The sequence below is a fragment of the Micromys minutus genome (genome assembly GCF_963924665.1).
Source record: "Micromys minutus genome assembly, chromosome: 1".
In the NCBI taxonomy this organism is placed as follows: Eukaryota; Metazoa; Chordata; class Mammalia; order Rodentia; family Muridae; genus Micromys; species Micromys minutus.
Genome location: NC_137969.1, coordinates 125,191,098 through 125,219,002, shown reverse-complemented (window position 1 = coordinate 125,219,002; position 27,905 = coordinate 125,191,098). Strand labels below are relative to the sequence as shown.

The following is a 27,905-nucleotide window of genomic DNA, read 5'->3' as shown; positions in this document are numbered from 1 at the left end:
ATATATATATATATATATATATATATATATATATATATATATATATTCAATGGGAATTTATAGGTTGGCTTAAAGATTATTAAAGTATGATTACAAATTAATAAGAGTCCATCCGTGTATGGTGGGTAATGGCAGCTAGTCATAGATAGGCATGTGGGGCAGAGGAAGAATCTGAGAGCTTGCATTTCAATGACACACACAGGAAGCAAAAAGTTAATGCAAAGTATAGTCATAATATAACCTCCCAAAGTCCAACCCTACTAATATACTTTCTTCAGCACCCTGTAAATGTCCCACAGTTTCCTCTTGAACAGTTCCATCCAACAAGGGCTAAGTGTTCATATGTGAACATATGGGGAACATTTCTCATCAAAATACTATAGCTGCATATTTCTAAACTTGGTACACTGACAGCAACAAGTGTATTTATTTCTATTTCTACATGGCACTAAATTGCTGGTTCTTCGGGTCAAAAACAATCTTAGTAGAAAAGAAAATATTAATAGCTTTAAATATTGCCAAGCTGATTACACATTATTAGTTATCATGTTGTCTTTTCCTACAAATGAGACAAATACATTAAACAGCCACAACAGAATGAAATTATTTCTATCATAAGCAAAATTGACTTTAGTGTGCCTTAGCAGCTTTGTCCTATCTCAGCATCTTGCACATATTGTTAGATATTCTCAGCTTATTCTTGAGTCACACAATGTGTCTCATTGCTCAGCGAGTGTAGTATACTTCCAAGTGAAGTATAAGATATCCTTTCCTTATGCTGTCCTTATAGTCTACAGCGTGTCTTACCTCCCATTTATTTGCAAATTATGGTATCAAGAATTTCCATCATATTATATTAGGATTTGAGATTCATAGACTTTTACTTCATTGGGTCAAAAATATTTCTGTTGCTATTGTTTATCATATAATTTCAGCAGAATTCTATTATATTCCAATGAAATTCAATGAAATGTAATACTTATACATTCCTTGCATTAATACGAGATGGAAACCAATATTCACACATGCCTAGCCATGTCTGGCAATTTAAGTCTTGCATTAGCCAACAGGAGTCAGAAAACTAAGTGGTCAAATTAAGATGTATACATTGATGACCTTTCTTGAGGGTTAAATTACGTTTGCCTCTCAGGAAAATTTATTATTAGAGATAATTTTCACAAATATTTACTTTTTCTTTTTCACTGTGTCTCTTCACTTCTCATCTATGAATCAATAAAAAACACAGTGTCTTGGTATCAGTGTATTACTTAATCTTAGTTACCTATCGCTTCTTTGTGCATTTGACTATGGTGTTAAGCTTTAGTACTATTTGTAAGCTTCTCAGAAGACATATCACTCCCTAAGAGACAGGTTCTGGTCTTGAGAATCTAAAACACATCAGTGCAAGCAGACATCCTGCTCTTTTTCTTATCAGGAGGCCCTTTCCCTTCAGGAGAACTAGAAAAGTTAGCATTAGTCCACGAATATCCAAAAACATTCTAATACATAATTCTGAGTTTATTAAATTTATGTGTAAATTCAGTGAGGTATTTATTACCAATTATCTCAAAACAGACCATGAATAAGATTCAAGAACAATTCTGCTATTTTTAATTATGCATTAGAAGTATATATATATATATAGTTGTAAAGTAAAATATTAGTTAGTTTATTAATTAGTTAAATAGAGTATTGATTTATTGTGTCCTAATTAAATATCAAAGACAAAATTTAAAAATGTGAAATACAAATAAATGTATTTTTACATTGATAGTAACACGTTTTCATATAAATACCATAAAAAACTTAAAATGTATTTCAGCCTCATGAATTTATTATTTCATATAATTTTAATTGAATTATTCATCTACATCACCAATTTGAAATTTTCCTAGGATTATGACATTGTTATACCAAAACACGAGAGATGATTTTTCTACTACAAAAGATTACTGAAACATGACAGGTGCTAGCCAAAACAGGGCCAGACCTTGGAACAAGTTCCCAAAATGACAAGAAGCAGGGCAAGGTAGCAGCTGGACCAGACTGAAGAGCATTTGTTATTCACCTTGGGAAAGAAAAATCCAATGACCTACATTAGCGATAAATATGTCATGTGCAGCAGAGAAGCCTGGAACAAGTGAGTAATGATGAAAGCAGTACAATCCAGAAGGAGAAGACCTTCTGATTGCTCAGAGATTTGAGCTAATAGCTTATTTGTTGACAAAAGAAGTGTCTTGAGTGATACTTTATTTAAATTAAGGTTTCAGCTCAATGTAGACAGTTGTTCCCTTGGTTTTGTGTGTAGTCATTAACTGATTACGATCCTTTAACTCCTCTTCTCGTCACCCTCTGTTCTTTGCCATTACATAGGGTAGTCAAGATATTTTTTTCATTTTAACATTGTTAATTATTTTATTTAATAAATCAGACAGGTTTCAGCGTATTTGATTCTTTATTAGGAAATGCTGCACACCACTGTGATGAATAGGTATTCTGTCAAGCACTAAACTTTTGATATAGAGATCATATTTTTTGTATTTGTGAGGCAGTGCCTGAAGCATGAAGGAATAAAAAACAAACAAAAGAAAGAAAAAGCCAAAGAGTTTTAATGTGTACATGGTAGAAAAATTAATTTCTTATATTTTCCAAGATTCTTTGGCTTGGTTATAAAAAGAAACTTACATAAAAAAGGTCAATTAGAAAATAATTGTTATTATGTATGTAAAGAAGTCCTCCAATAATTAAGCCCAAAGAAGTAGCAGAAGATAGATGTTTGTGTTATAAAGACCAGTTATTTTTCATCTACCATTGAATATTAAAAATAATCACCACAGCTCACTCAAACAAAACCCAAAAATGCATTTTATTTTTCAAATAATTTATTTATTATTATTTCATGTGCATTTGTATTTTGCCAGCAAACGTGTCTTTACGAGAGTAGTGGTTCCTCTGGAATTGAAGCTAAGGACAGTTGCAAGGTAACATCTGGGTGCTTGGAATTGAATCTGGGTTCTCTGGAAAGGCATTCATGCTCTTAACCACTGAGCCGCCTCTACAGATACCCAAAAATATATTTAAGGAAAGGAAAAATTAGTTAAAATTTAAGAATAATAGTTTTCTTTAGGGATCTGTTGAGGCATGAAAGCCAAGTAACAACAGGAAACTTCAAGGTACTGACCCCAAAAATGTACTTCTTAAATTTGATGCTGTTTTCTTCTTATTATATTTTTGCTGTATATGACATTATGGTTGTTTTCTCTATATAAATAATATATAAAAAATTAAATTGCTACTGTGTTTGACAGCATTCTCCACTCTCATGGTATTGGGAGTTTGTAAGGATAAAATCAACTAGTGGGAAGGAAAGTCCATTCTTAAATATAGCTAAAAATTGAGGAGAAGCATTCAGCAGTCAGGATGAACAGCGTCTGATTCTACAGGACTGCTGAACCTCAAGGGTGCACTTTAGCTTTTAAGTGTGCTTGAGCCTGCTTCTGTATTGACTAATGATGACATGCATTCTTTGCTGGTCATCAGAGAGCTAGATTGCATCCATTCTTCCTTTAAACATTTACTGGAAGTTCGCCTAGAATTCTTTCTGCTCAGTGCTGCACGGCAGGACGGTGCGAGCTATCTGTCACCATGTCCAAATTGCCTAGATAAATCTACAAGAGCGAAGATTTATTTCAGCTCACTGTTTCCTCTTTGGTCGTTGCTTCTAGGCCTGTCAGGAGACAGAACATCATCTTGTAAGGGAATGTCAATGGAAAACTGCTCAATTTATGACATCAGAGGGGAGGGAGGGAAGGAGGGAGGGGAGGAGGAGGACAAGGAGGTGAAGGAGGAGGAGGAGTGCTAGGGACTAGAGACACAATATACTTCAAAACACAAATTACCAGTGGCCTAACAGCTCCAATAAGGTACAACACCCCCAGAGTTAATAATATTCACATTAACAAAGACCCAGACTCCAGTCGTTTTTAAAGCAGACATTTCTCATGTATATGGTCACCTGATTTTTGACAAAGGAGCAGTAAACATTCAATGGAAAAAGGACAGCCTATTCAACAAATGGTGCTGGTCCAACTGGCACTCAACATGCAAAAGAATGAAAATAGACCCGTTCTTATCTCCTTGTACAAAGCTCAAGTGTAAGTGGATTAAAGATCTCCACATTAAACCAGATACACTGGAACTATTAGATGAGAAAGTAGGGAAAACCTTAGAACACATAGGCACAGGAGAAAATTTCCTGAAGAAAACACCAATGGCTCAAGCTCTAAGGTCAAAGATTAACAAATGGGACTTAATGAGATTGCAAAGTTTCTGTAAGGCTAAGGACATCGTCAAAAAAACTAAAGGGCAACCAACAGAATGGGAAAAGATCTTTACCAACACCACATCAGATAGAGGCCTAATATCCAAGGTGTACAAGGAACTCAAAAAGCTAGACACCAGAGAATCAAATAACCCTATTAAAAAATGGGGTACAGAGCTAAACAAATCATTTTCAGTTGAGGAACACCGAATGGCCGAGAAACATCTGAGGAAGTGCTCGACATCCTTAGCCATCAGGGAAATGCAAATCAAAACAACCCTAAGATTCCACCTCACACCAGTCAGATTGGCCAAGATCCAAAACTCAGATGACAGCAGATGCTGGCGAGGCTGCGGAGAAATAGGAACACTTCTTCACTGTTGGTGGGGTTGCAAGCTAATACAACCACTCTGGAAATCTGTCTGGCGATACCTCAGAAAATTGGATATAGTATTACCTGAAGACCCAGCTATTCCACTTCTGGGCATATACCCCAGAGACACTTTAATACACAACAAAGATATATGCACCACAATGTTCATAGCGGCTCTATTTATAATAGCCAGAAGCTGGAAGGAACCCAGATGTCCTTCAGAAGACGAATGGATACAAAAATTGTGGTACATATACACAATGGAATACTACTCAGCCACCAGAAACAATGACTTAACCAAATTCTTAAGAAAATGGCTGCATCTAGAGAAGATCATCCTGAGTGAGATAACCCAGTCACAAAAGAACAGACATAATATGCAGTCACTGATAGTGGGATGCTAACCCCAGAGGCTTGCACTCCCCCAGAAACAACTCACAGACTGTATGAAGTCCAAGAAATAAAGAAAACAAAAACTATACATATATTCACAAAACAAGAAGACTTTGACTATTTCCATGTTGCGTTTTGTTTTGCATGTACTTTACGCTTATTGCAACTAGTACGTTTTCAATGCATACTGTCAAGCCCTTGAAAAAAATCAAGTACTGACTAAAAAACATATTCACATGGTTTTATGTAAAATTTATTTTAATGTCTGAAAAAACAATACTGACAAAAATGTATAATTTTAAGCAAAAAATGTTTAAAATCTTTAAAAAAATAATAAGCTGTTAGTCTTTTGTGTAGATGGAAATATCTCAAGAAACACTTCTTGTTATGATTAATAATTTGAGTCTTATTTGTAACAGATAAGAGACCAATGTATTTTCCATGTATTTTCATGTTAAAAAAAATAAATCTTGTTTTGCAGACAAAAAAAAAAAAAAAAAAAAAAGCAGACATTGAGTCCCCTTTCTCCTCATCTCTGTATTCTAACTAGGCATTGATTTAATCATAGTTTTCCATTCAGTAAATTATTCTAGCGTTAATAATCCTATCTACCTGAAATATCATCACTGCTATCTTTTAAGTTATTTTCTTCTTAAATGAGCCTTAAAATACACAGGAAATAGGTGTTTTGTAAGTCATACAGAAAAGAAATGAAACAACCGCAAAGTAATCATTTATAATTTTTAAACTGCCTTAAAATTTTCTATGCCCTACAATGTACAAGTCCGTTTGTTAAGGGTTCCTCTTCAACTATTTTATTTGTAAATTTCCGCATTAATTCCTCTTGCTTTTAAGGAAAAAAAAAAAAAGACCAAACACTCTACTCTGACTCATGGACGTTAAGTGCACATAATGCAAATGGAAATGCATCAGGAATTTTTCCTCATGACACTCCTACATTCAAACAAGCACTCTGGCGTTGTAGACCTTGCTATTAAGCCCAGTGCTTTAAAAGCTGAGGCAAGGAATCTCTGCAAGATGGAGGCCACTCTGGTTTACAAGGAGAATTCTAAGCTGGCCAAAACTGTGTAATGACACTCATCTCAAAACAATAACAAAAGCAAGCTCAGTTCAGAGAGGTTAATTTGCCACCTGGTGTTTCTGTTACAGCTTTGTTTTCTATAAACTATTTCTCCACTCTAGAATCTAAATGTATCTCTCCATGTGCAGAGTTACAAAAAGTCTGTGATATGCTATATTTATAGTGTATCTCTTATATACACATCAAATATTCTACTTAGTTTTAGTACACGAATCACAGGCAAAGAAAGAAACTCAAGACAGTGCCTAGAAAACAGGAATGGTCCACACTATATTCAGTAGTGTAACTATCTCTTATGACTACATCTCTATCTGTGTTTCTCAAGATGCTCATCCATTTGTCTTCCTCCATATCTCTGAAAAGAAGAACTGAGAAACAGCATTAGTTAGGCATGTGCCAAAAGGTGGAGAAAGCAGTCTTTGTTTCCAAAAATCCCTAAAATAACATGTTTACTTAGCTCGAAAAGTCAACCCGGAAAGATGGAAATTGTATTTTTGCCCTGGTGTGTATCTTGTCTTTGAACAGAAATTCTGAATCTCATATTATTTTATTAAGTGCTCTAGCCTATTATATGACTTTTTTCTCTATCTTTCCTTGCAGAAGCAGGCATTCTAAAGAAAGTCCTGCTGTGTACGAATAATAAAAGCCATCCAGAAAACACCATTTTAACAGATCATTAAATGTTATTGCTTGTGGGGAGTTAGAAATCCAAGTTGGTATACTGGACATTTTTTTATACTTTATTTTAATTTTTTCTATTAGGATACTTAACAGAAATAACAAGCCCTCAAATAACTTCTTCATGAAAAGAAATTAAAGGCTTCTTAAGCAGCAAACAAATACGATTTCTTTTTTACTGTCCTAGATATTTTCTTTCTGGTGAACAAAAAAAATAGGTCTTAAAGGTTTATGTAATTTTCTGTCTTGACCTCCTCACTATCAGGTTGGAACTGACAAGCACTGTCAGAAGAAAGGAACCCTGCTTAGTTTCATTTTACTTCTAATATGGAGATGTGGTCATTGTGTTACTTAGCTGTTGCAGTATTTAGAGATAAGGGGAGATTCTATTTGACTTTACTCAGGACAAATGAATTAAAGGACAGAGAAATATATCAGTGACATATTGTGGGGCAAAGGTGTTAATAATTGGACATAGTTATTACTCATTTGATCATGCTCATTTTTTGGGGGGATGGAAAAGACTACTTTTTTGGAGCATACAAAACTACTTTTCCGATGCTTCTTTTTCAATTTTTTGATTTAATTTGAATTCTGTCTTGGGGGCTAATATTATACCTCTAATTAGAGAAACTTTTTTTTAATGGAAGCAATGAGAAGGGGTGGTGGCGATGATTCAAAGTCCACTCATTAAGATGCATTCTGTTGATACTGCAGCTCTCTGAGGTCTGGGTGCTCATGTTCCCAGGTATTTTTTTCTCGGAGACAGTCTTTCACAGTGTCAGGATATGCCGGGCCAAATGTGAGAGATGGCACTAGTTGGTATTGACTGAGAAAAACTGTTGTGATAGTAATTCCTAATGGCTCCTTTGGTTAAACACCCAATGCAATTACTATGTCACTGTTATGATCAGAAATGATGTTCCAACAGAGGAAAGAGTAGTAGCAAGATTATTGCTGAGGAAATTGAGAATAATTCTAAGAAAGCTAGATCAAGCCCTTTTTTCTACAAGTATTTCCTGAATTTTGATATTCAAAAATAAAATTTCTATGATAGACACAAACTGCCTTGCCTCATTATAGTCTAAAATTTCTTCAAAAGTTGAGCATTTTATTATTTTATTCATTCATTTGTTAATTCCCTAAGTAGTATGTTTATGCAGTGCATGCGATATATGAGCTGTTTAGTATATAACAGATGTTGAGTGTTAGAAACTAATGGAGTGAGTTGAAAAGAAAAAGGGAAAAAAACTTAAATTCCATCATGAATTGGAGTGATTGAAGGAAAACCAGGAAGAAATGGAGCAGATTTATTATTTAAGTAAAGGAGGAATTCACCGACATTATGTTTGCTAAATATATTAAATACGGCATCATAATATTTACATCATGCCTTCATGCTTGCTGTAAAGATTTGCTCATTTACTTTTAAATATATATTGAGTCTCTACTTCTATACTTTGGTTAGCTTTCACAATATACAGTCATTTGGGAAGAAAGTTTCAATGGTAAATTGTCTAGCATAGGATGCCTTGTGGCTACATTTCTTGAGGATGATGAGGATCACAATAATTGATGTAGAAAAATGAAGCTCACTGTGGTGGTGACTTTAGTCCACAAGCTTGGGTCTGAATACATCATGTGTAGAAAGTGGCCTGCCACAAGTCAGCATAAACACATTCATTGTTTTCTCTGTGTGCTACTGTGGATGCTACTGGTTGAAGTTCTTGACTTGATTTATCTACCATGGTGGGTCAGAACTTCAGGAGGATTAAACCTTTTCTTCTTCAATGATGACTTCATCACAGACATGAAAAAATTCAACATTTGTTAACTGCAATTCCTTGGAAAACACACATTTAAATCACTATGTTGCACATAATATTAAGGACCCAATATATGAAGAGTTCAATAACTATGTGTACACTCACACAGCTCCAAAGCCACAGGACACCTCCAAACTAAGACCAGTGACTTCTCCAAGAACCAAGGATTTCATTTGCAAACCAAGTTCATCACTGGATGCTTGGGGTCAGAATTATACGTTCTAAAAAGATGGTAAAATACCAGAAGGAGAAAAAAATTCTCAGAAGAACTTGTGAAAAAGTGAAAGGTTGTTTTCAGTTGATACTGCTGTTGCTTTTATAGTCTTACTTTGAAAAAGGTAAGTACTTTGGTGTGAAATATAATACATATTTCATATAAGCCTTTCAACAAACCTTCATAACTGAAAGCACTCTGGTTGTAGGAGATATTCTGATATCTCACCTCTGATCTCCTGCAGACATGAAGCATCATGCCTGAGGATAAACTTGGGGCCACCTGTATTTGAATTGGTACCCTCAGATGTATTGCAGGCATAATTTTCTTTCACAGCTTTGACCACCTCTGAGAATTAAAGCAATTAGAATTTTATTATGACTATGAGGAAAACCTTACTTTTCAGGATATATATATATATATTAGTTCAATATTATTCCTGATGATATATCTTGTTTCTAGCTAGTTTGTTTAGATATGTCAATCAAGTTTAATATTCATGAGGTTTCACATTTGTTTCTTATATGGCCTATTTATTTTCCAGAGTTAGTTTGAAGTTTGTTTCTCTGCATTGTGAAAAGCTCAATATATTTTTATATTAGAAAAACTTAATATTGTTGAGCTACAGATAAATGGTTGATATTTGTAAGCTAATCACAAACCAGACACACTAGAGAATTCAGTTTTTTTTTCAGAAGTTGTAATCATAATGTTGGGTTATAGGAATGAGGTAACCTTTCTTTTAATTAACCACTATATTCATTTTCCGTGAATGTGTTTGATATTAATTGTCTTTACTTTTTGTTTTTTGGACTAGATCCTTCAATATGATTAAAGAGTGATCTTAATGTCAATTGTTAGAGTTTATTTCTGACACCAGTTAAAATACTATTGGGCTGGAAAGATGACTTGGCATTCAAGAGCACTTACTGCTTTTTCTTAGGACCCAGGTATGATTCTTAACACCCACATAGCACCTCAAATCTATCTCTAGTTCCATGGTGCACAGATATTCATGGTGACAGAACACCAATGTACATAAAATAACAAATAATAATCTTAAAAGTAAAAAGGCTTAATTTTTCTTGCTTATTTTCTCTCAGGTCAAAGGTATTTTCTAATTCAATTCCTAGTTTACTGCTTTTTAAATTTTAAATCAGGTTATAGAAACTGAATCCCACCAATAACATTATATGTGTATATATATATATATATATATATATATATATATATATATATATATATATATATGTTATTACATTTGTTTTACTTTGAGAAGGTATCACATAATTAATTAATTTCTTTTGATATATTGTAGTTTCGGTTCATAGCAGCTTTATTTATAAAAGACAGAAGCTGGAAAGAACCCAGATGTTCTTCAACAGAGGAATGGATACAGAAAATGTGGTGCACTTACACAAAGGAGTACTACTCTGCTATTAAAAACAATCACTCTATGAAATTCGTAGAAGAATGGATGGAACTAATAATATTATTCTGAGTGAGGTAACCCAGTAACAAAACAGACATGGTATGTGCTCACTGATAAGTGGATATTAGCACAAAAGTGCAGAACACCCTAGATACAATTTATAGACCACATGAAGCTCAGGACTTTGGAAGACAAAAAGTGGATGCTTCAATCCTTCTTAAAATGGGATTCATAGGAGGAAATACAGAACAGAATGTGGAGTAGAGACTGAAGGAAAGGCCATCTAGAGGCTGCCCCACCCAGGGATACAATCCATGTACAGTTACCAAACCCAGACAGTATTGTGGATGCCAAGAATTACATATTGAGAGCTGCCTGGTATAGTTTCTCTTGAGAGACTCTGCCAAAGCTTGAGATATGCAGAGTAGTGTTCTGTCAACCAACTATTGAACTGAGAATGGGATCCCAATAAAGGAATTAGAAAAAGAACTATAGGAGCTGAAGAAAATCAAAATCAACCAACCAGACCTCTGCCCCAGAGCTCCCTGATACTAAACCACCAACCAAAGAGTGAACATGGAGGGACTCATGACTCCAGCTGCATATGTAGCAGAAGATGGCCTTATTGGGAATCAAGGAGAGGAGAGGTCCTTGGCCTTGTGAAAGCTCAGTTCCCCAGTATAGAGAAATGCCAGGAATGAGAGATGGGAGGGAGTGGGAGAGTGGAGGAACACTCTCATAGAATTAGGGGGAGGGGCTATGCAATAGGGGAATTTCAGAGGGTAAACAGGTAAATAAAATATCCAAAAATAAAAATATATAATTGAGTTTTTTTCTTTTTTTTCTTTTTCTTTTTTTCTTTTCTTTTTTTTTTTTTTTTTTTTTTTTTTTTTTTTTTTTTTTTTTTTGCTGGTTGCTTTGTTAACTTCTTTATTCATTGTTTCATTCTTTTTATTTTGCTGGTGAAGGCAGGGTTGTCTCTTTTTGTCATAAGGAATTATAAAAATCCTGTATTATATAATTTTCAAAGAGTGAGCCATTCCCTTCTGATATTTAGCCTTGACTTGTCTGGCAGTGTCATGGCTCCCAGGCTGTCTCCATGAGTCCTGCACACATTCAGATTCCATGAAAGTTCTGTGCTGATGTGTTTGTGGGGGAGGAAACTGGGAAAGTTGTTAAGGTTTTTAATGTAAATAAAATATATCCAACAAAAAATAAAATTAAAAATGTGGAGTAAAACCTGACTAAAGAATTTGAAGTTATTCTAAAAAAATTAAAAACAAAATATAAAGTTGAGAAAAATTTTCCCTACAGCAAAACTTGACCAAAATAATTGAATGAATAAAACCATGTTTTATTTTATTTTTCTATAAACCTGATTTTCATTGAGAGTCACTTCCTCAATATGCTCTTTTTATCCACTCCATTATTTATGATTGTTGGAAACCTAAACTTAAGGACTGCTATGGCCATTTCCCTCTCGACTATGAACATTTCTATTATTTTTTTTTTCATTTCTTCTTGTACCAATATGTCATCCCCTCGCCTTGAAAATGACATTGGGACTGCACAGCATGGTACTGCTTATTACCTCCCTTCCCTATCTATATCAAGAAGATTTATGTACGAACACAAATATGGACCTGACCTGGCATTGTTCCACAGCTTAGAGTGTTTGGAAGTGGGATTCCTTATTTTCCTTGCTTGACATAACACATGACAGGAATATCTTAAGGATAAGGAGCATATTTTAGGGCTCATAGTTTGAAGGTTTAGGCCATCGGGGCAAGAAAGAATTGGTGGCAAGGTAGAGGCACTCACATTTTCCCTCTTGTTGGGAAGCTGAGAGAGAGGGATGGTGCTCCATTTACAGTTTAGTAGTTCAGACCCCGGAATGGTGGCATGGTGTCACAGCCTTCAGAGTTTGTGTTTGCTGATTGGTTAAAACTTTCTGAGAGCACCCTCAAAGATGCACTCAGAGGTGTGTTTCTGTGCTAATTTTACATCTAGTAAATTGACAGTGGAGATGGCTGTCTTTTCCTCTCATCCTTTATCCCCTCTATTTCCCTCCCATCTGCTTTCATCCCCTGGAACACATTTTAAACAGTTATGTTATGGATATGAAATTACTTGCTACCTTATCCAATTCAATCCATTTTTTCTGTTCCTTTTAGACCAGGTCTTGGTACAGCAAAGTAAATCCATTAATCTTATAAAACTATAATCATAATGTGCCATTTTCTAGTTTTTTTCTAAGAGTACATAGTATCAACAAGGGTAACATGGATTTACCACTTATTCCTGTAATTACTCTGATACTTGAAGATGTAGTATGACAAAATGCAATATTTTAAATAAAGCCTGTATTAGCCAAAACTAGATTATAAGAAAATATTTTTAGTATTAGCTGTTGAACAACATGGGCTTGCTATAATAGAGATTTTAATTTTGTTTTTCTAATGTATCTATGTCATTTTTATGGTAATCAAAGACCTAATTGAGCCCAACAAAATCAATAATAACAGCACATACTTAAAATTTTTTTCTTTTGTCTATGAGCTATAAAATCATACTCTTCTCTGTCTTCTGAATGACCTTTGTCTTTGACCTTATAGATTTGTTTACACATCAGAACAAAGTTCAAATGCTGACCACTCATAGGAAAAAGTATGATTTCTTAATGAATGCTGTAATACATTTTATAGCCCTTTATTGTTAATATAGTTACAATTACACTAAGATAATTATATTGTAAATTTTAATTGTAATTAATTAGTAATCTAAATAATTTTAAATAGCTAATTATAGCTCTAGCTTAATTCTTCATTTTAGATGCTACTCATATAATAAGATGTATATATAATTTTTGATTAAAAGATCAAAAAGCACAATTCTTTTAAGAAGTTTCTGTAACATGAAAAATTAGTGGATATCACTGATTTATTTTATTGAATTACATCAAGACAGTACAAGAATTTGGTTCTCATAAATCCTATCTCTATGAAGTTTTATGGAAACATTTACAATGTGAATTAGACCAAGAGAGAATTCTGCTACTAATACTTCATACTTAAAAAATATCTTTTGTTAGTGAGTGACTGACTCTTGTACATCCAGTAACCCAATGTGGGTTTCTTCAGGATCTCAAATCTCCAAAGTAAAATTTTGATATAGCAATTTGGAGGTATTTACAAGGGAGTTCTAAAAATCTAAGTTCATCCTGAAATAGTTTCATGAACAGCATTTTACTATGATCCTCTTAATTTTTGATGTCTTCAATGTTAATGTTAAAAGAAGAGAAATGTTGCCGCTGTTCTGAAAATATTAATTTTGAACGGAAGTGCATTTTGAAGTGACAGGAGAAGCTGAAGTCAGCTTGACAGGGCTGAATCCACTCATTGTTAAATTAAGTTGTGGGAGCTCTTACAGAAATTGCTGCGCATATGTCAGCAACCTTCTTATCACAGTGTGTGTATCAGAGAAAGGTACATCTTAAATGTGCTTGCCATACAAATTAACTTTTAGTAGAGAGCACAGTTCTTGAGAAGTCAGAGGCCTCACAATGTATGTGGCCTGTTCTCTAGTCTATTGTGATGCTTAATTCTTTTGAAAGCTGATATGCTTCCCGTATCTCTGAACCATTGTAGGATTTGTATTACAACTAATATGTTTTCTCTTTACATCGTAGCGTTGGGGCATTTTATTCTGGACCTATCTTATTAATTGAAAATAGTTTAAATTATTGGTTTGTTACTTAGAACACTCACTTCAGAAGATGATACAACCTCAGTCTTTGTTTTGAAATGGGAAAAAAAAAATAATTGAAGATTAACTGATGAGTGTGTGGCCTAAAGTGGCTGGACCACAAGAACAGAAGAATTAATGAGTGAGAAAGCACTGAAAACATTTTGATACACACACACACACACACACACACACACACACACACACACACACACATCTTCGAAAATGACTTGACGGCGATTCCTAGTAAAATTGGACATAGTACTACCTGAAGATCCAGCTATTGCACTTCTGGGCATATACCCCAGAGACACTCCAATATACAACAAAGATAGATGCACCACAATGTTCATAGCAGCTCTATTTATAATAGCCAGAATCTGGAAAGAACCCAGATGTCCTTCAGTAGATGAATGGATACAAAAATTGTGGTACATTTACACAATGGAATACTACTCAGCTATCAGAAACAATGACTTAACCAAATTCTTAAGAAAATGGTTGCATCTAGAAAATATCCTGAGTGAGATAACCCAGTCACAAAAGAACAGACATAATATGCAGTCACTGATAGTGGGATGCTAACCCCAGAGGCTCGGACTGCTCCAGAAACAACTCACAGACTGTGTGAAGTTCAAGAAAAAAACAAAACGAAACAAAACAAAACAAAACAAAACAAAAAACGTCATGCTCAATCCTTACACAGCAAGAAAACGTTGACTAATTCCGGGTTACACCCTGTTTTACATGTACTTTTTGCTCATTGTAACTAGTAAAACCTGAATGCAGAGTATCGAACCTTTAAAAAAAAAAGAATAAAAAAAAGCCAAGCACTGACACAATTTTATTTGTATACATTTATGCAAAAATGTTTTAAAATTTTTTCTTCTATCTTTGTTTTTTAAAATAAATTAAAAAAAAAGAAAATGACTTGAAGTGCTGTATTGTAAGCAATCTTTAAAACACACAAACACTTCAGCATTGTTAGACACTTAACCCCCAACTTTTCATAGATTGCCATCTTGGCTTATTTATTCAAAGCATGAAGAATATGTGTGGTCACATTTTGTGTTGAGTTTTAAAAATAATATCCTTAGTACATTTCTCAAGATTATTTCAAGTGTTCAGTTAAAAAATCTGAGATTTTTATTAGCAATTTAGCCTATAATCAGGCTAATCTATGTACCACACAGAATCTATATATGATGCCTGCTATCCCAAGTTATTTGGTAATATAAATGGAAATAGGCATGAGGCATGCTATTATTTTTAGAACTCTCAATTTATGAGGTAAAATTGGAGCAAAATTGAGTAGTCCTGAAAAAAAAAACTAACAAACATGAAACACATTTCTTTCACTAAAATACAAGAATGAATGACAAATGAAAACTAGGTGGCAAATAAATAATAATAATAATAATAATAATAATAATAATAATAGGGTCATAAAATCCACTAAGGCATAAGAAATGGGCATGCCTGATCCTATTAATCAAGATTCCCAATGATGGCAATTTTTTATTTCAACATATTGATATAATAATATACTCAAAATATGGATTATACTTTTATATCTGAAATATAACATATTTTTCCAACATACATATATATGTATGTATATTACCTTAAAACATTCATTCTCTCAAGTGTTAATTTGTTAATTTATTCATTAATCATTACAGTAGCATTCTCTGCTGATAGATATGACCGACACATCACTTATCGTGTTTCAGGAAGAAAGGTTACAGTTATACTTCATCATTATTTGCAGGCTTGCAAAATATACTTTTCTCATATGTTTTGCAGAAACATATATGTGTATGTGTACACACAGGGAGGGAGGAAGGGAGAGATGGAGGGAGAAAGGCAGGTTGAGAGAGAGAGGAGAGAGAGAGAGAGAGAGAGAGAGAGAGAGAGAGAGAGAGAGAGAGAGAGAGAGAGAGAGAGAGAGAGGTTGGGGGGGCCCTCTGGATTTAAACATTGAGCACCTCACATGCACTGACAAGTATTTCTTACTACACATGCACTGACAAATATTTCCCACTATATTTATTCTTTATGGTCCATAATTACTCATCAAACATATGGATGTCCACTAAAAAATTAACGACCTTGTTGCTTTATCATTCTAACATTATAGAGGTTCCTGTTCAGATCTTCTCTCTGAGCATCTCAGGGATTCAGTCAGATGAATTCATATCTGAACACTCTTTGTATAGAGCTGTAACGAGCTGCTCTTTACTTTCCTCATGAACAGGTTAGCACATCCCATAAACTTCCCAGTCTTGAGCATCCATAATTACTTGCTTCCTCCCCTGTGCCCTGCAATAGATCATGGAGCTAGCTGAGTCAGGTATTGTAAATAGCTCAGTGCAGATAACGAATGTATTTCTACTGTAGCCTAGAAGTTACTCTCTTAAATAAAGTAAGTACATAGAGCACCAAGCATATTCTTACACACACACCCACCCACACACACACACAAACACACACACAGTGAAGAGCTTCATGCTGATTAGTATAGTTTAAAACTATTAGCCTTGAATTACATTGTGAATAATTGATAACATAAGTTAATACTAATTTCTCCAATTTTTATTGAATAGTGGATGAAAATACTAAAAAGTAAGTATTGATTTTTTTCAATAGAGACTGGGTTACAGAATATGTTGAAACGTACTTAAGAAGTAGGGAAAGCGAGCATTCACTGGACCAAAGGCCTCTACTTCCATCGATCTCAGAAAATGCTGTCCTCTGCTGCTTATGTACCTCAGGTCATGGATCTTTCCATGCGAACTTGTTTACCAAGTGTAAGGGAATGCCAAGGTGCTGAGGTGGGATGGGGAGCATTTTAATGGAAGCAATGGGAGCTACAGGGAGATGGGATGGAATTGTGGGAAAGGGATAACATCTGAAATGTAAATGCGAAAATTTCCAATAAAAAAGAAAAATATGTAAAATTAATTAAGGAAGTAGTGCTTGAACATCACAGTGTAGTTACAGTACTAAGGTTCAGTATAATCATTATCAAAGAAGATTTAAAGCATCCAGATAGAGATTAAATTTAAAGAATCTTTCACTTGTATACCCATCTGTATACTGTAAAAAATAAAACAATACTTGGTGAATGAGGCTAGAATGCAAAAGAGAGAGAAAGAGAGAAAGATAGAGAGAGAGAAAAGAAAGAAGAAAAAAGAAAAAAATGGGATATTTGTATATTTTTCCCAAAAAGGTATCTGAGAACAGGTACATGCTTAAAAAGCCATTTCAATGCTGTGAAGCTGTGATCTTGGTATTTGGATCACAGAACATTGTGAGTAGAAATGAATGCACCTGTATGAATAGGAACCCTTGCAATAAATTCAGTGTGTTGATATAAATGATAGCTGTGAAGAAAACCAAAGGGCAATGGAAGAAGTATTTTTAAAGGATGCAGTCACATAGCTACCTGTATCCACAGAAGCCTCATACAAGAAGGATTTTAAATAACTCAGTTTCTAAGTACACGATTATATAGTTTATTATGATGTTTTTTAAAAGAAAATTATAGTTAGAAGAAATGGTTGGAATGCAAAAGAATATAAGGCCCAGGAGATGCATCAGTGGTTTCATATCATATTCTTCTATTACTATATTATTATGGGATGTGCTTACACAGAAACAGGATTATACCTTCACAAATATGCAAGAAAGTATACAATAACAAAGGAATTGAGGTCCTATAATCAAATCCAATATATCCTGATATTAATGATTTAACCATACCTATACAAAGAGGATAATGTAAATCAGCATCTGGTAAGAGACAGACACTCAACAGGACGTAGGTTAATAACTAAACATTCTGTAAATGCGGGACTTTCAGAGAAGTATAAATGCATTGCCTAGAATTATTGGAGGTCTGAGATCTTCAGTCACTTTTACAGAGATTTAAAGGACATATCAGAAAGTCTCTGCTCCTTGAATAAACATTGGGGGGGTGGGGAGGCTCCTGGCTTCTCCTAACTTATGGTGACAACTATGCTCTTTATTTGTGATGGAGTCATTTCTGTCAAAGCCTTTCAAGCCCACATTCTCACCTGCCCTCCATTTCTGTGCACTAATATCCCTCTCCCATCAGCTCGAAAAGAAAGCTCTCGTTGATTTAAGCGTCCAAACAAAATAATCCAGTATACTTTTACTACTGCAAAGACATATGTCCCATAAAGGTACACTGGACAGGCTCCACTCTTGTGTTAAGGAACTATTGTTTTTTTTTGTTTTGTTTTTTTTTTTTTTGTTTTTTTTTTTTTTTGTCATGGTACAAGGTTTCCAAAGGACATTTTCATGCTGGTATAAAATGTACTTTGACAACACTTTCCCTGTATCCTCTTTTCTGTCTTTTACTTCCCCTCCCTCTTTTATCAGCCCAACCCCATTTAGAGAGTTTTGTTTCTTCTTTCATACCCTACGCACACATAAAATTTTCTGTACCTACAGAAATCTGTGAATGAGAGAGCATGCGATATTTGGCTTTCTGTGTCTTACTCAGTTTGTCTAGCTTGACAATTTCCAGTTGTAGCCATTTTCCTGACATTCTATCTTCTTCAGGACTAAATAATAATCCATTTTTTATAAAAGCCACAATTTCTTTATTCATTCTTCTGTTAATAAATATTTGGACTTTGATTCTGTAACTCATCTATTGTGACTATTAAATATTTTTCTTATTTTTAAAGATTTATTTACACTTTAAATTTATATATATATATTATATGTGGATCAGGTGTTCACCATATTTATGAATGAATTATGAATGATATACAAGAATATACATACATATATATATATATTTGTGTACACTTTCATTAACTTGAAGAAGAATGTGCAGTAAACCATGAACTAGTCACAGAATTATATCAGAAATGTTAAGCATGTGGCTGAAGGGTAGAAAACTTGTCTGGTAAGTGTAACATCTTAGGATATATCCTCAGTACTGCAAGACAAAAAAAAATGCCTTTATTATCATCAATAAATTATAATTCTTTTTTATAGACACTCTCAACCTCTGAGTATCTCTCTCGGATGTCTCTTTCCTTTCTGTCTCTCATCACATCCCTCCCTATTACAGCTACATCGAGCTAATAAAAATGTCTTCCCCATTGATATTCTGACAGGAAACCATCCTAGCAAACTGACACCACATTTTTATCCTTTGAAACAGGGTAGCAGATTGTCTTTCTAAATATCTAGCTAGTAGGTATCAGCACTTCTACTGTGAGCACAATTTTGCTATCTTCAAAGACAAACCCCTTTTTCATTTCACCACAAAGTGAAATTAAACTCTGCTGTGCACATGCACGCTTCAGTTTCCCATTTAGCCTTGTGATTATGCACCAAATTACTTCCATAAGAGACATTTATAAATCTCGAAGGGAAAGGAGAGAGCACTTACATAAAACGGCAAGGCAACTACAAGAAGTTGTAACTCATTGCACATTACTGGAAATACTTGAAAACATATTGCCAAATGAGCACTCCAGATCTGTGGAGATCTGGCAGATAAAAATCTCCTGCACTCTGGCTTTCTCCCGGTAATTAATTCTGCCCCTTTACTCTAAGTCTTGTTCTGTTGTTGTCTTCTTTCCTTCTTCGAAAATTTGATTAGGTTGTTACTGTTTTTCCAAAAGTGTCTGCCTGGGAATCTCTAACAGGCCTTGTACTTGCTGGGTACTGATGGGCTTGAAATGAGGAATCCTCCTGCCCTGCTTCCTAAGTGTTGTAATTGCAGGTAGGCATTACCATCTGGCCTCCTCTAAATCTGTTTTCATCAAAAGCCTATTTCAAAGCTGGGAAGCACTTAGAACTCAGTTCTTGTTCTGCATTGCCATGAGGAGTGAAACTAGACTCCACCACACAATTTCAAAGCCAGGTGTAGTAGGGCACATGTGTAATCTTACAGAAATGAACCAGAGACCAAGGGGCTCCCTGTCCTTTAGTTCTAGCTCTGTGAATGAGCCTCAGTAACTGAGAGACAGTGTTCCTAGAAACAAGATATACAGATTCTGATGTATGATGCTCAAGATTGAGCCTCTGCCTACACACACACACACACACACACACACACACACATACACACACAAACGGATAGAGATAGAGGCAGAGAGACAGAGAGAGACAGAGAAATGGAAACCTTATATAAAAATTGAGGGGTAGTCTAGGGTAGGTGGCAGAAAAGGTAAGTATGAGCTAAAGAACAGTGACAAACATGTATGAAAAATTCTTACTAAAAATATACTTTTCATCAGACTTGAAAGAGTTGTTTGGTATAATGTAAGAGACAAGCATCATTTATACCACCACCGTTTTATGTTTATATAAATTTGTTATGCATAACACACCATAAGAACAACTATTATATTTATTTATAGAGCAACTTCCCCCCCCACAACCCCCAAGTAATCAGAGATGTTGTCAAGACAATGTCTCATTAATCCTTGTCAAGGACCTTGTAGGTGTTACGAGGCTAGTTTTATAGATGTGGGACAAGCAAGCTTGTGCTTTTGTTCACAAGTTCATAGCCTTGTGCTATGTGTCAGTTAAAAAGAAGGTCATTACGAGGAGGTAGTTAATGTGGTACAAGAAAAATGCACCAACATCTATAGTAAGAAATGGTGAATTCATATAGAGGAAACGAAAAGGTTCCATTGCATTAATCCCAAAGGAACCTGAGCTCTGTTTCTGTTGTTGGTTTGCTTTAAGCACAGGAATGGTAATAAAGCAAGATATTGGGGTCCCTATCTCTTGTCTATCATCTATGTCTTGGGTGAATGGTGGTGTCAGTTTATGTACAGCACAAATTCAGAAGCAGGAAGATCATTTCAAGTGTTTTGTGAAACAGTCCCTTTGATCATGCATAAAATAACACAAAAAGGTACAGTTTCTGTCTTTATGAAATCTGAATTTTGCACTGGAAGACACAGTATAAATAAAAATAATAATAAAAACAATTACTGTGATAATCAGATACTATATTAAATACTACACATATCATATATAATTTTAGGTAAATATAAGATAATATAACACCTAAAGGTTTATCAGACAATATTGGTGTTTCTTAATCTTAATTCTTCTTCAGCCATAGATATCATAATTCTTAAACAAAATAGAAGCAATCTATAAAAATGGAATTTTCTGTAATATACATTTTCTTTTTCTTGATTGAATAGTTTCTTACTTGAAAATGAATGCTTCTCCTATTTGAAGCTTCTATTCAGAATTGGAATTTCAGTGTTCCATGAAAAAATATTTTCTGTTTCTTCGTTGGGTTCAGTAACTTCATAATTTTTCACATCTGTGCCTGTAGTATTTAAGCCTCAATTACATATGTATTCATCTACCAGAGAATTTCAGAGGAGCTCATCCTATTGCTAGGGATCTGGTACATTTCGAGTTTCCTTCAAGTGATTGATCCACATACATACGGTTTTTCAATAATGTTTTATAAAAATCACTAACTTTTGTTTTTCCCTTTCTTTTATGCAAATGTGTAATACTTACAATAATAGCGTGTGTTGCTCTTTCTATTTGAGCACCACATAACTGTTCACACACAATTGAATTTAGCATCTTTAAAAGGTAATTTTTCTTCTGGGAATTAACATCTGCCACAGAGAAATTTTATACATTCAGAATTTTCAGTCATCGCTAAGCATGGAAAGAGACTAAAATACAATTTGTAGTGTATGAAGCTGTATACAGACTTCATTTATAAACACCCCTGTATTAAAACAGACTTTAGTGTGGTCTTATGACTGAGCCTATGTGCATCTTGACAGATACAAGAACTGACATTTAATTTCTGTACCATACTCTCTTCCCAAATAGCTGAGAAAGTTATCATCTTCTTCCTTTTTATTGCAATAAAAGAAATCCCAATGAAAATCAGCCAAGGACTTATTTGGTTTTTCGACAAATTTCGAGGCATTGTGATATTTTCCATTCTATTTTGCTTGATGCAACAGTTTTTTAGTTTTGTTTGTTTTTGTTACTCTTATTTGTATGATGCCAGTGCTTAAGCACATGCAGTCACTCTTTCTGAACTGCATTGCTACTAAGCCATGTAGCTAGTTCTACAGTTGCCTTGATTTAATATTTTTGGAAAATTAATGAAGGAACTTTCATTTTTTAAAATAATTCCATCTTGAATGGAAGAGTTTAATTAGAATAATAAAGGTAAATTAATCTAGACTCTGAACTAATGCTAGTTTATCTGAAATAGAATTTTAAAGGTTACAAATATCTTACACATGCATTACCTACCTGTTTAAATTTTATTGTGGCCATGTGAGGAGGTATTACCATTTTACTTTTATTATAATAGATAAAATTAAATATTTAGAACCAAAGACCCTGAAACTAAGGACCTATTCATCTGTACATATGTGATATGTACAGAGACAGAATTACAATGAAAGTATTTGGATTTTTCATCTATAGGTTGATTTGAAACGAATAAGAATGTTCCATTTCCATCTTCAACAGCCCAGGGTTACATATTCTGATCAATAACAATTAGTATTTGAGCATACCAGAATCAATTAGAATACTTCATGTATATATTGATCCCTTGCAAAACTTGTAGAAATCTAAACAGAGGAAATTCAGTCTCCCAAATTTAAATGTAGTTCAGAAGTCAAAGTTGGGATGCTGCTGAATTAGACTGGAAAGCCACACCAAATATGCTATGCAACCTTAGAATTCTCTGGCTTGTGTCCGAAAAACAAAAATATGGATGATAAAATTAATACAATTTATATTTTTATATGACTGCATTTTGTTGAGCTCACCGAAAGTTGTGCTTTGTACTTTGATGTTCTGTAAAGTACACAAAATTTCAAATTGTTTTTCTCTTCTGGGAATTACCTTATATTCATGATAAAATGTTCTTTCTCTTTTCATTTTATTATTTTTAACTTAGATAATTTCATGGTAAAAAATAATTTAAGTACTGTTTGGGGCAAGATACTGACAGTCATGTTTCTCTGCATTTTGGGCACTTGTGTCTTTCTGTAATGACTCCCATTTAAAAAAGTTTTCTTGTTGAGTGTGAGAGCTTCACTTATCTATGGATGAATGCGTATTTGGAATGATGTTTAGAATGATATTTAGAATGCAGCTAAGTTAAATTTTCCATGATAATGATTTCAAATATTTGAACAGATTCTTGCCAAAAGGATACATATTTTATTTCTCTTGATCGAACCACAGGATTAGAACAGCTCTTCAACATTTATCGAATGATATTTCATAAGTTTTCGAAATCTGGCACTTTCTAAAATTGTCCTGTTATGTAGTTTACCTCAAGTTGCAAAACCCCATAGAAGAAGTATTCTATTTGAGATATACGTAGTCATCACATTATTAAAACTCCATGTGGCATAGCAGTTCTTTTAAACAACTTTATTTTACAAAACAAAGATAAATGTACAGATTTTAAACATTTTTTGCTTAAAATTATATATTTTTGTCAGTGCTTTTTTCAGATTTTAACATAATTTTTACATAAAACTATATGAATATATTTATTAGTCAGTACTTGATTTTTTTCAAGGTTTGATAGTGTGCCTTGAAAACTTAATAGTTACAATGAGCATTAAGTACATGTAAAACAAAATGTAACATGGAAATAGTTAAAGTTTTCTTGTTTTGTAAATATTTTTTTTGTTTTGTTTTGTTTTCTTTATTTCTTGGACTAGCAGTTTTATCCTTCTCCAGCACAACAGGCAGGGAGCAAGATGAAGAATATGAGGATGCTCTTTACATCAGCTCCTCCTGGGCAGACAGGAGGAATGATGTGAACTTACCTAGGGCTAAGCCCACTGCCTTACAAAAGTGACCAGTGTCATTTCCTGTTTTGTAGTGGAAACTAAGTATGCAAAGGGAAGCATCCAGGATTCTGGCTGTCACAGTTACATCCAGGATTGTGGTTATAACAAAAACCATCACAGCTTCCTCTAGAAACAGAGATCCAAAACTGCAAGAATGCTTGTGTGTAGTATTTTGTTTTTCACTCCCAACTTTAAGAGTCAAAAATAAATGACCTTCCTTTCTGTATGTTAGGATTCATGATCTTTTATTGACAGGTCACTAAATAGAACTCCTAAAGGTTCCTGGTGTAAGTAGTAAATTGTCTTTCTGAATGTTTGCATGTACAAGCCCCATGTTGTTATCCAACTTCACAGACACTGGATAAAGGAACACTTTTTCTTCAGCTAGACGTTCTTAAGTTAAAATAGAAAATACAGTTTTATTATGTCCCATTTTTCTATTGCTGATCTTAGAGCCTGAGCCATTAGAGTTCTGTTCAGGAAATTTCTGCTTATGTGGATGAGTTTGAGGCTCTTTCCCACTTTCATTTCTATTAGAGTCAGTGTATCTAGTTTTCTGTTAATGTCCTTAATCCACTTGGACTTAAGCTTTGAGTAGGGTTATAAATATGTTTCTATTTTAATTTTTCTACTTACAGACTGCCAGCTAGACTGGCACTATTTATTGAAAATTTTTTCTTTTTTCCCACTGTATCATTTGGCTTCTTTGTCAGAATTTAAGTGTCCATAAGGTGTGTGGGTTTACTTCTGGCTCTGATTCTACTACACTGATTGGCCTGCCTGTTTCTGTACCAATACCATGCAGTGTTTATCACTATAGCTTTGTAGTACAGTTTAAGTTCTGAGACAGTGATTCTCCCAGAAGTTCTTTTAATGTTGAGAATTTTTTTTGGCTATCATGGGATTTTGTTTTTCTATATGAACTTGAGAATTGCTCTTTTTATGTCTATGAAGAGATGTGTTGAATTTTTGATAGGAATTGCATTGAATCTGTAGATTTTTTTTTGGTAAAATGCCCTTTTTTCTATATTAATCCTACCAATCCAGGAGCATGGGAAGTCTTTCTGTCTCCTGAGGTATTCTCCAATTTCTTTTTCAGGGATTTGAAGTTTTTGTCATACAGATATTTCACTTGATTGTTAAGATATTTTATACATCAAGTTATTTTATACTGATTGTGAATATTGTGAAGGGTGTTGTTTCCCTAATTTTTTATCAGCCTGTTTAATATTTATGGAAAGGAAGATTATTGGTTTCTCTGAGTTAATTCTATATCCTGCTACTTTGCTGACGTTGTTTATCAGCTGTAGGACTTCTCTAGTGTAATTTTGGGAGTTGCTCATATACACTATCAGATCATCTGTAAATAGTGATATCTTGATTTCTTCAAATTTGTATTCCTTTAGTCTCCTTTTTTTTATTATTTCTTTGTTTCTTTGTCTACTTGCTCTAGGCAGAACTTCCAATTCAAGTTTTTCTATCTTTTCCTTGTCTCTTTCAGGACCGCCTCAGAAAATAGTGTCACCCAAACAAGAACATGAAGACAGGAAACATGAAAAAGCCACAGATAAAGGAAGTGAGAGTGGGACTTCCTGCAATGAGCTCTCCACATCCAGCTGTGACAGCCACTCAGAAGCTAGCACACCACAGGAGAACCTACTCAACACTCAGCAGGCTGCAGCTCACCAGCCTAACACCTTAACCTTGGATAGGCCCTCCAGGAAAGCCCCTGTTCAGTGGATGCCACCACCAGACAAGCGCAGAAACAGTGAACTCTTTCAGTCACTCATCAGCAAGTCCCGAGAAACAAATCTCTCCAAAAAGAAGGTTTGTGAGAAGCTAAGTGTGGAAGAAGAAATGAAAAAGTGTATTCAGGATTTTAAAAAAATCCACATTCCAGATTGTTTTCCAGAGCGCAAACGCCAGTGGCAATCTGAACTACTCCAAAAATATGGCTTGTAGTAATGATGATATTCTGGGAGTGTTTTGATGGCACTTAATGTTTACTACAATGTCACCGCCAAACTGATGGCTGGTGTGTTTCTTGCTGCTCTTCCTTTTTGTGAACAGTGGATGTGGGACAGTATTTTTTTTTCATTACTTTTATTCTTGTTTTTAGAAATATAATTTAAAAAATGAAACCAACAAATGTGTGTCAAAATGGTGTATCTATCTGATTCAAGCCATTTTGTAATAATGAAAGTAATATGTGCATGATCAAGAAACTTAGAATCTTGATTTTCTGAACTGTGGTTGACTGGATGTTTGTCATTCTGTAACTCACAAAACATCAAGTCATCATATCACACCAATTCAGACAAGAATGTTGATGAAGGGACACAAAAATTTAAATGATGGTTTTAGGAACCAAATATACCACTGTTTAAATGTTAATGCAATAAAACAAGTATTATTTTTTGCATGAACACAATGTTAAAAATAAATCACCAGAAATAGGGAAGAACTGTTTGTTGCTTTGAGAGAAAAAATATTAAAAATAAAGCAAATATATATACATACACATATATATATATAGTTTCAGGCAAAGCCTATAATTGTAAACTGACTAGGAATTGAGCTTTTTTGTTCCAGATCTGTGGTTCTTTTGTGTATATGTATGGTGTTTCTGTATGTTAAGATGGTGTAAATATGCCTTATTCTGTTATTTTACAGCATTAACAATCATCTATCAATGCTAGTCATAATTATTTCTGTGAAATGATTTTTTTTTACATCAGGCCTGAAACTGGTAAAATGATGTTTTAAAAGATCCCATTAACATATTAATCAAAATAATTGAAGGAAATGAGAAAGAGCTTTATGTGTTTATTAAAAAATAGAAAATGTGTTGGAATTTCTTAATTTCTTTTGACTTTTCTTCTTTAAAATGTTCTTAACATCCTTGATGTTCATTTAAAACACCATATCACAGAATGGGTGATAAATGCAGATGTTGGAAATATTAAACATAATTTAATTGAGGTGGAGATCCCCCAATCTACAATAAAAGAAAGAGCTCATTTGATATTACACTGAAATTTTATTTTCACTGACAACGAGATTGAAAGGCCTCTCCACAGTAACTTGGGAATTTATCTCTTAAAAGCAAGAGACAATTATGTCAACAGCATGCTGAAAGGTCACTCTTGATGAAAACTGTTTTCTTCCCCAGTATGTGGGGACAAGCACATCCTAATCAAAAGCCACACAATTATGCTTCAAGATCTCTATAGAAATAAATACAAAATATCATGAAGTCTAGCTTTAAAAAAATGGGCTGAGAGAGGTAAAAATATCCTCAAGAATAAATCTCAGTTTCTTGTGGTCTCATGGGGAGGGAATGGGTAATACTTGCAGCATCCTTTCTTCAAACAGACATAGGATATGAACACCTTTATTTGCAACTTTGAAGAAAACTGCATTTATTTCTGAATAGATTTTGAGCATCATAGTCCCATCACATAAAGTAGTATCTACTGAGTACTATAAAAGACACTTAAGACATGATTAACTTTCAGTTAACTGTCAAGTTTAGGAATCGTGTTTTCTCTCAATTTCTGCTTATAGTTTTAGGAAGTTGGCAGTTTCAGTAAGGTTAGATCTACATGCAAAGCACTGGCCAGATAATGGAGGCTGTCAGGTTTCCAAGCTTCCCATCCAACATATCTTACTGATCTGATGGGAATACATGAGTTTCCTTATAGGGATGATTTCAGAGGGTTGCAGGAGGTGGCTCAGCAGGTAAAAAGCTTGTTGTGAATATGATGGCCAGAGTTCAGGTCTGCTACACCTAGATTGAGCTAGCTAGTTAGACAAGCTGATTCTAAAACATCTGGGCTCAGAGTGTTCTCTTCAGTACACATGGTGGAGAAAGATGAAAGGGATATCTGAAACAAAGCTTTGGCTTCCATACATACCTCTGCCTATTCACTTAAGTGCATATGCAGAGT

General features: G+C 34.3%; 1 protein-coding gene across 1 annotated transcript in view; it reads left to right on the top strand.

The window, feature by feature from the left end:
- Positions 1–25,917, top strand: part of KCTD8 (potassium channel tetramerization domain containing 8) — a gene marked incomplete at both ends in the record, with an annotated part of 201,734 nt that extends 175,817 nt beyond the window's left edge. The window contains one exon of the mRNA XM_080926753.1: positions 25,457–25,917. Coding sequence (XP_080782879.1) covers positions 25,457–25,917 — 461 coding nt within the window. The remainder of the gene's footprint in view (positions 1–25,456) is intronic.
- Between the last annotated feature and the right edge of the window lie 1,988 nt (positions 25,918–27,905).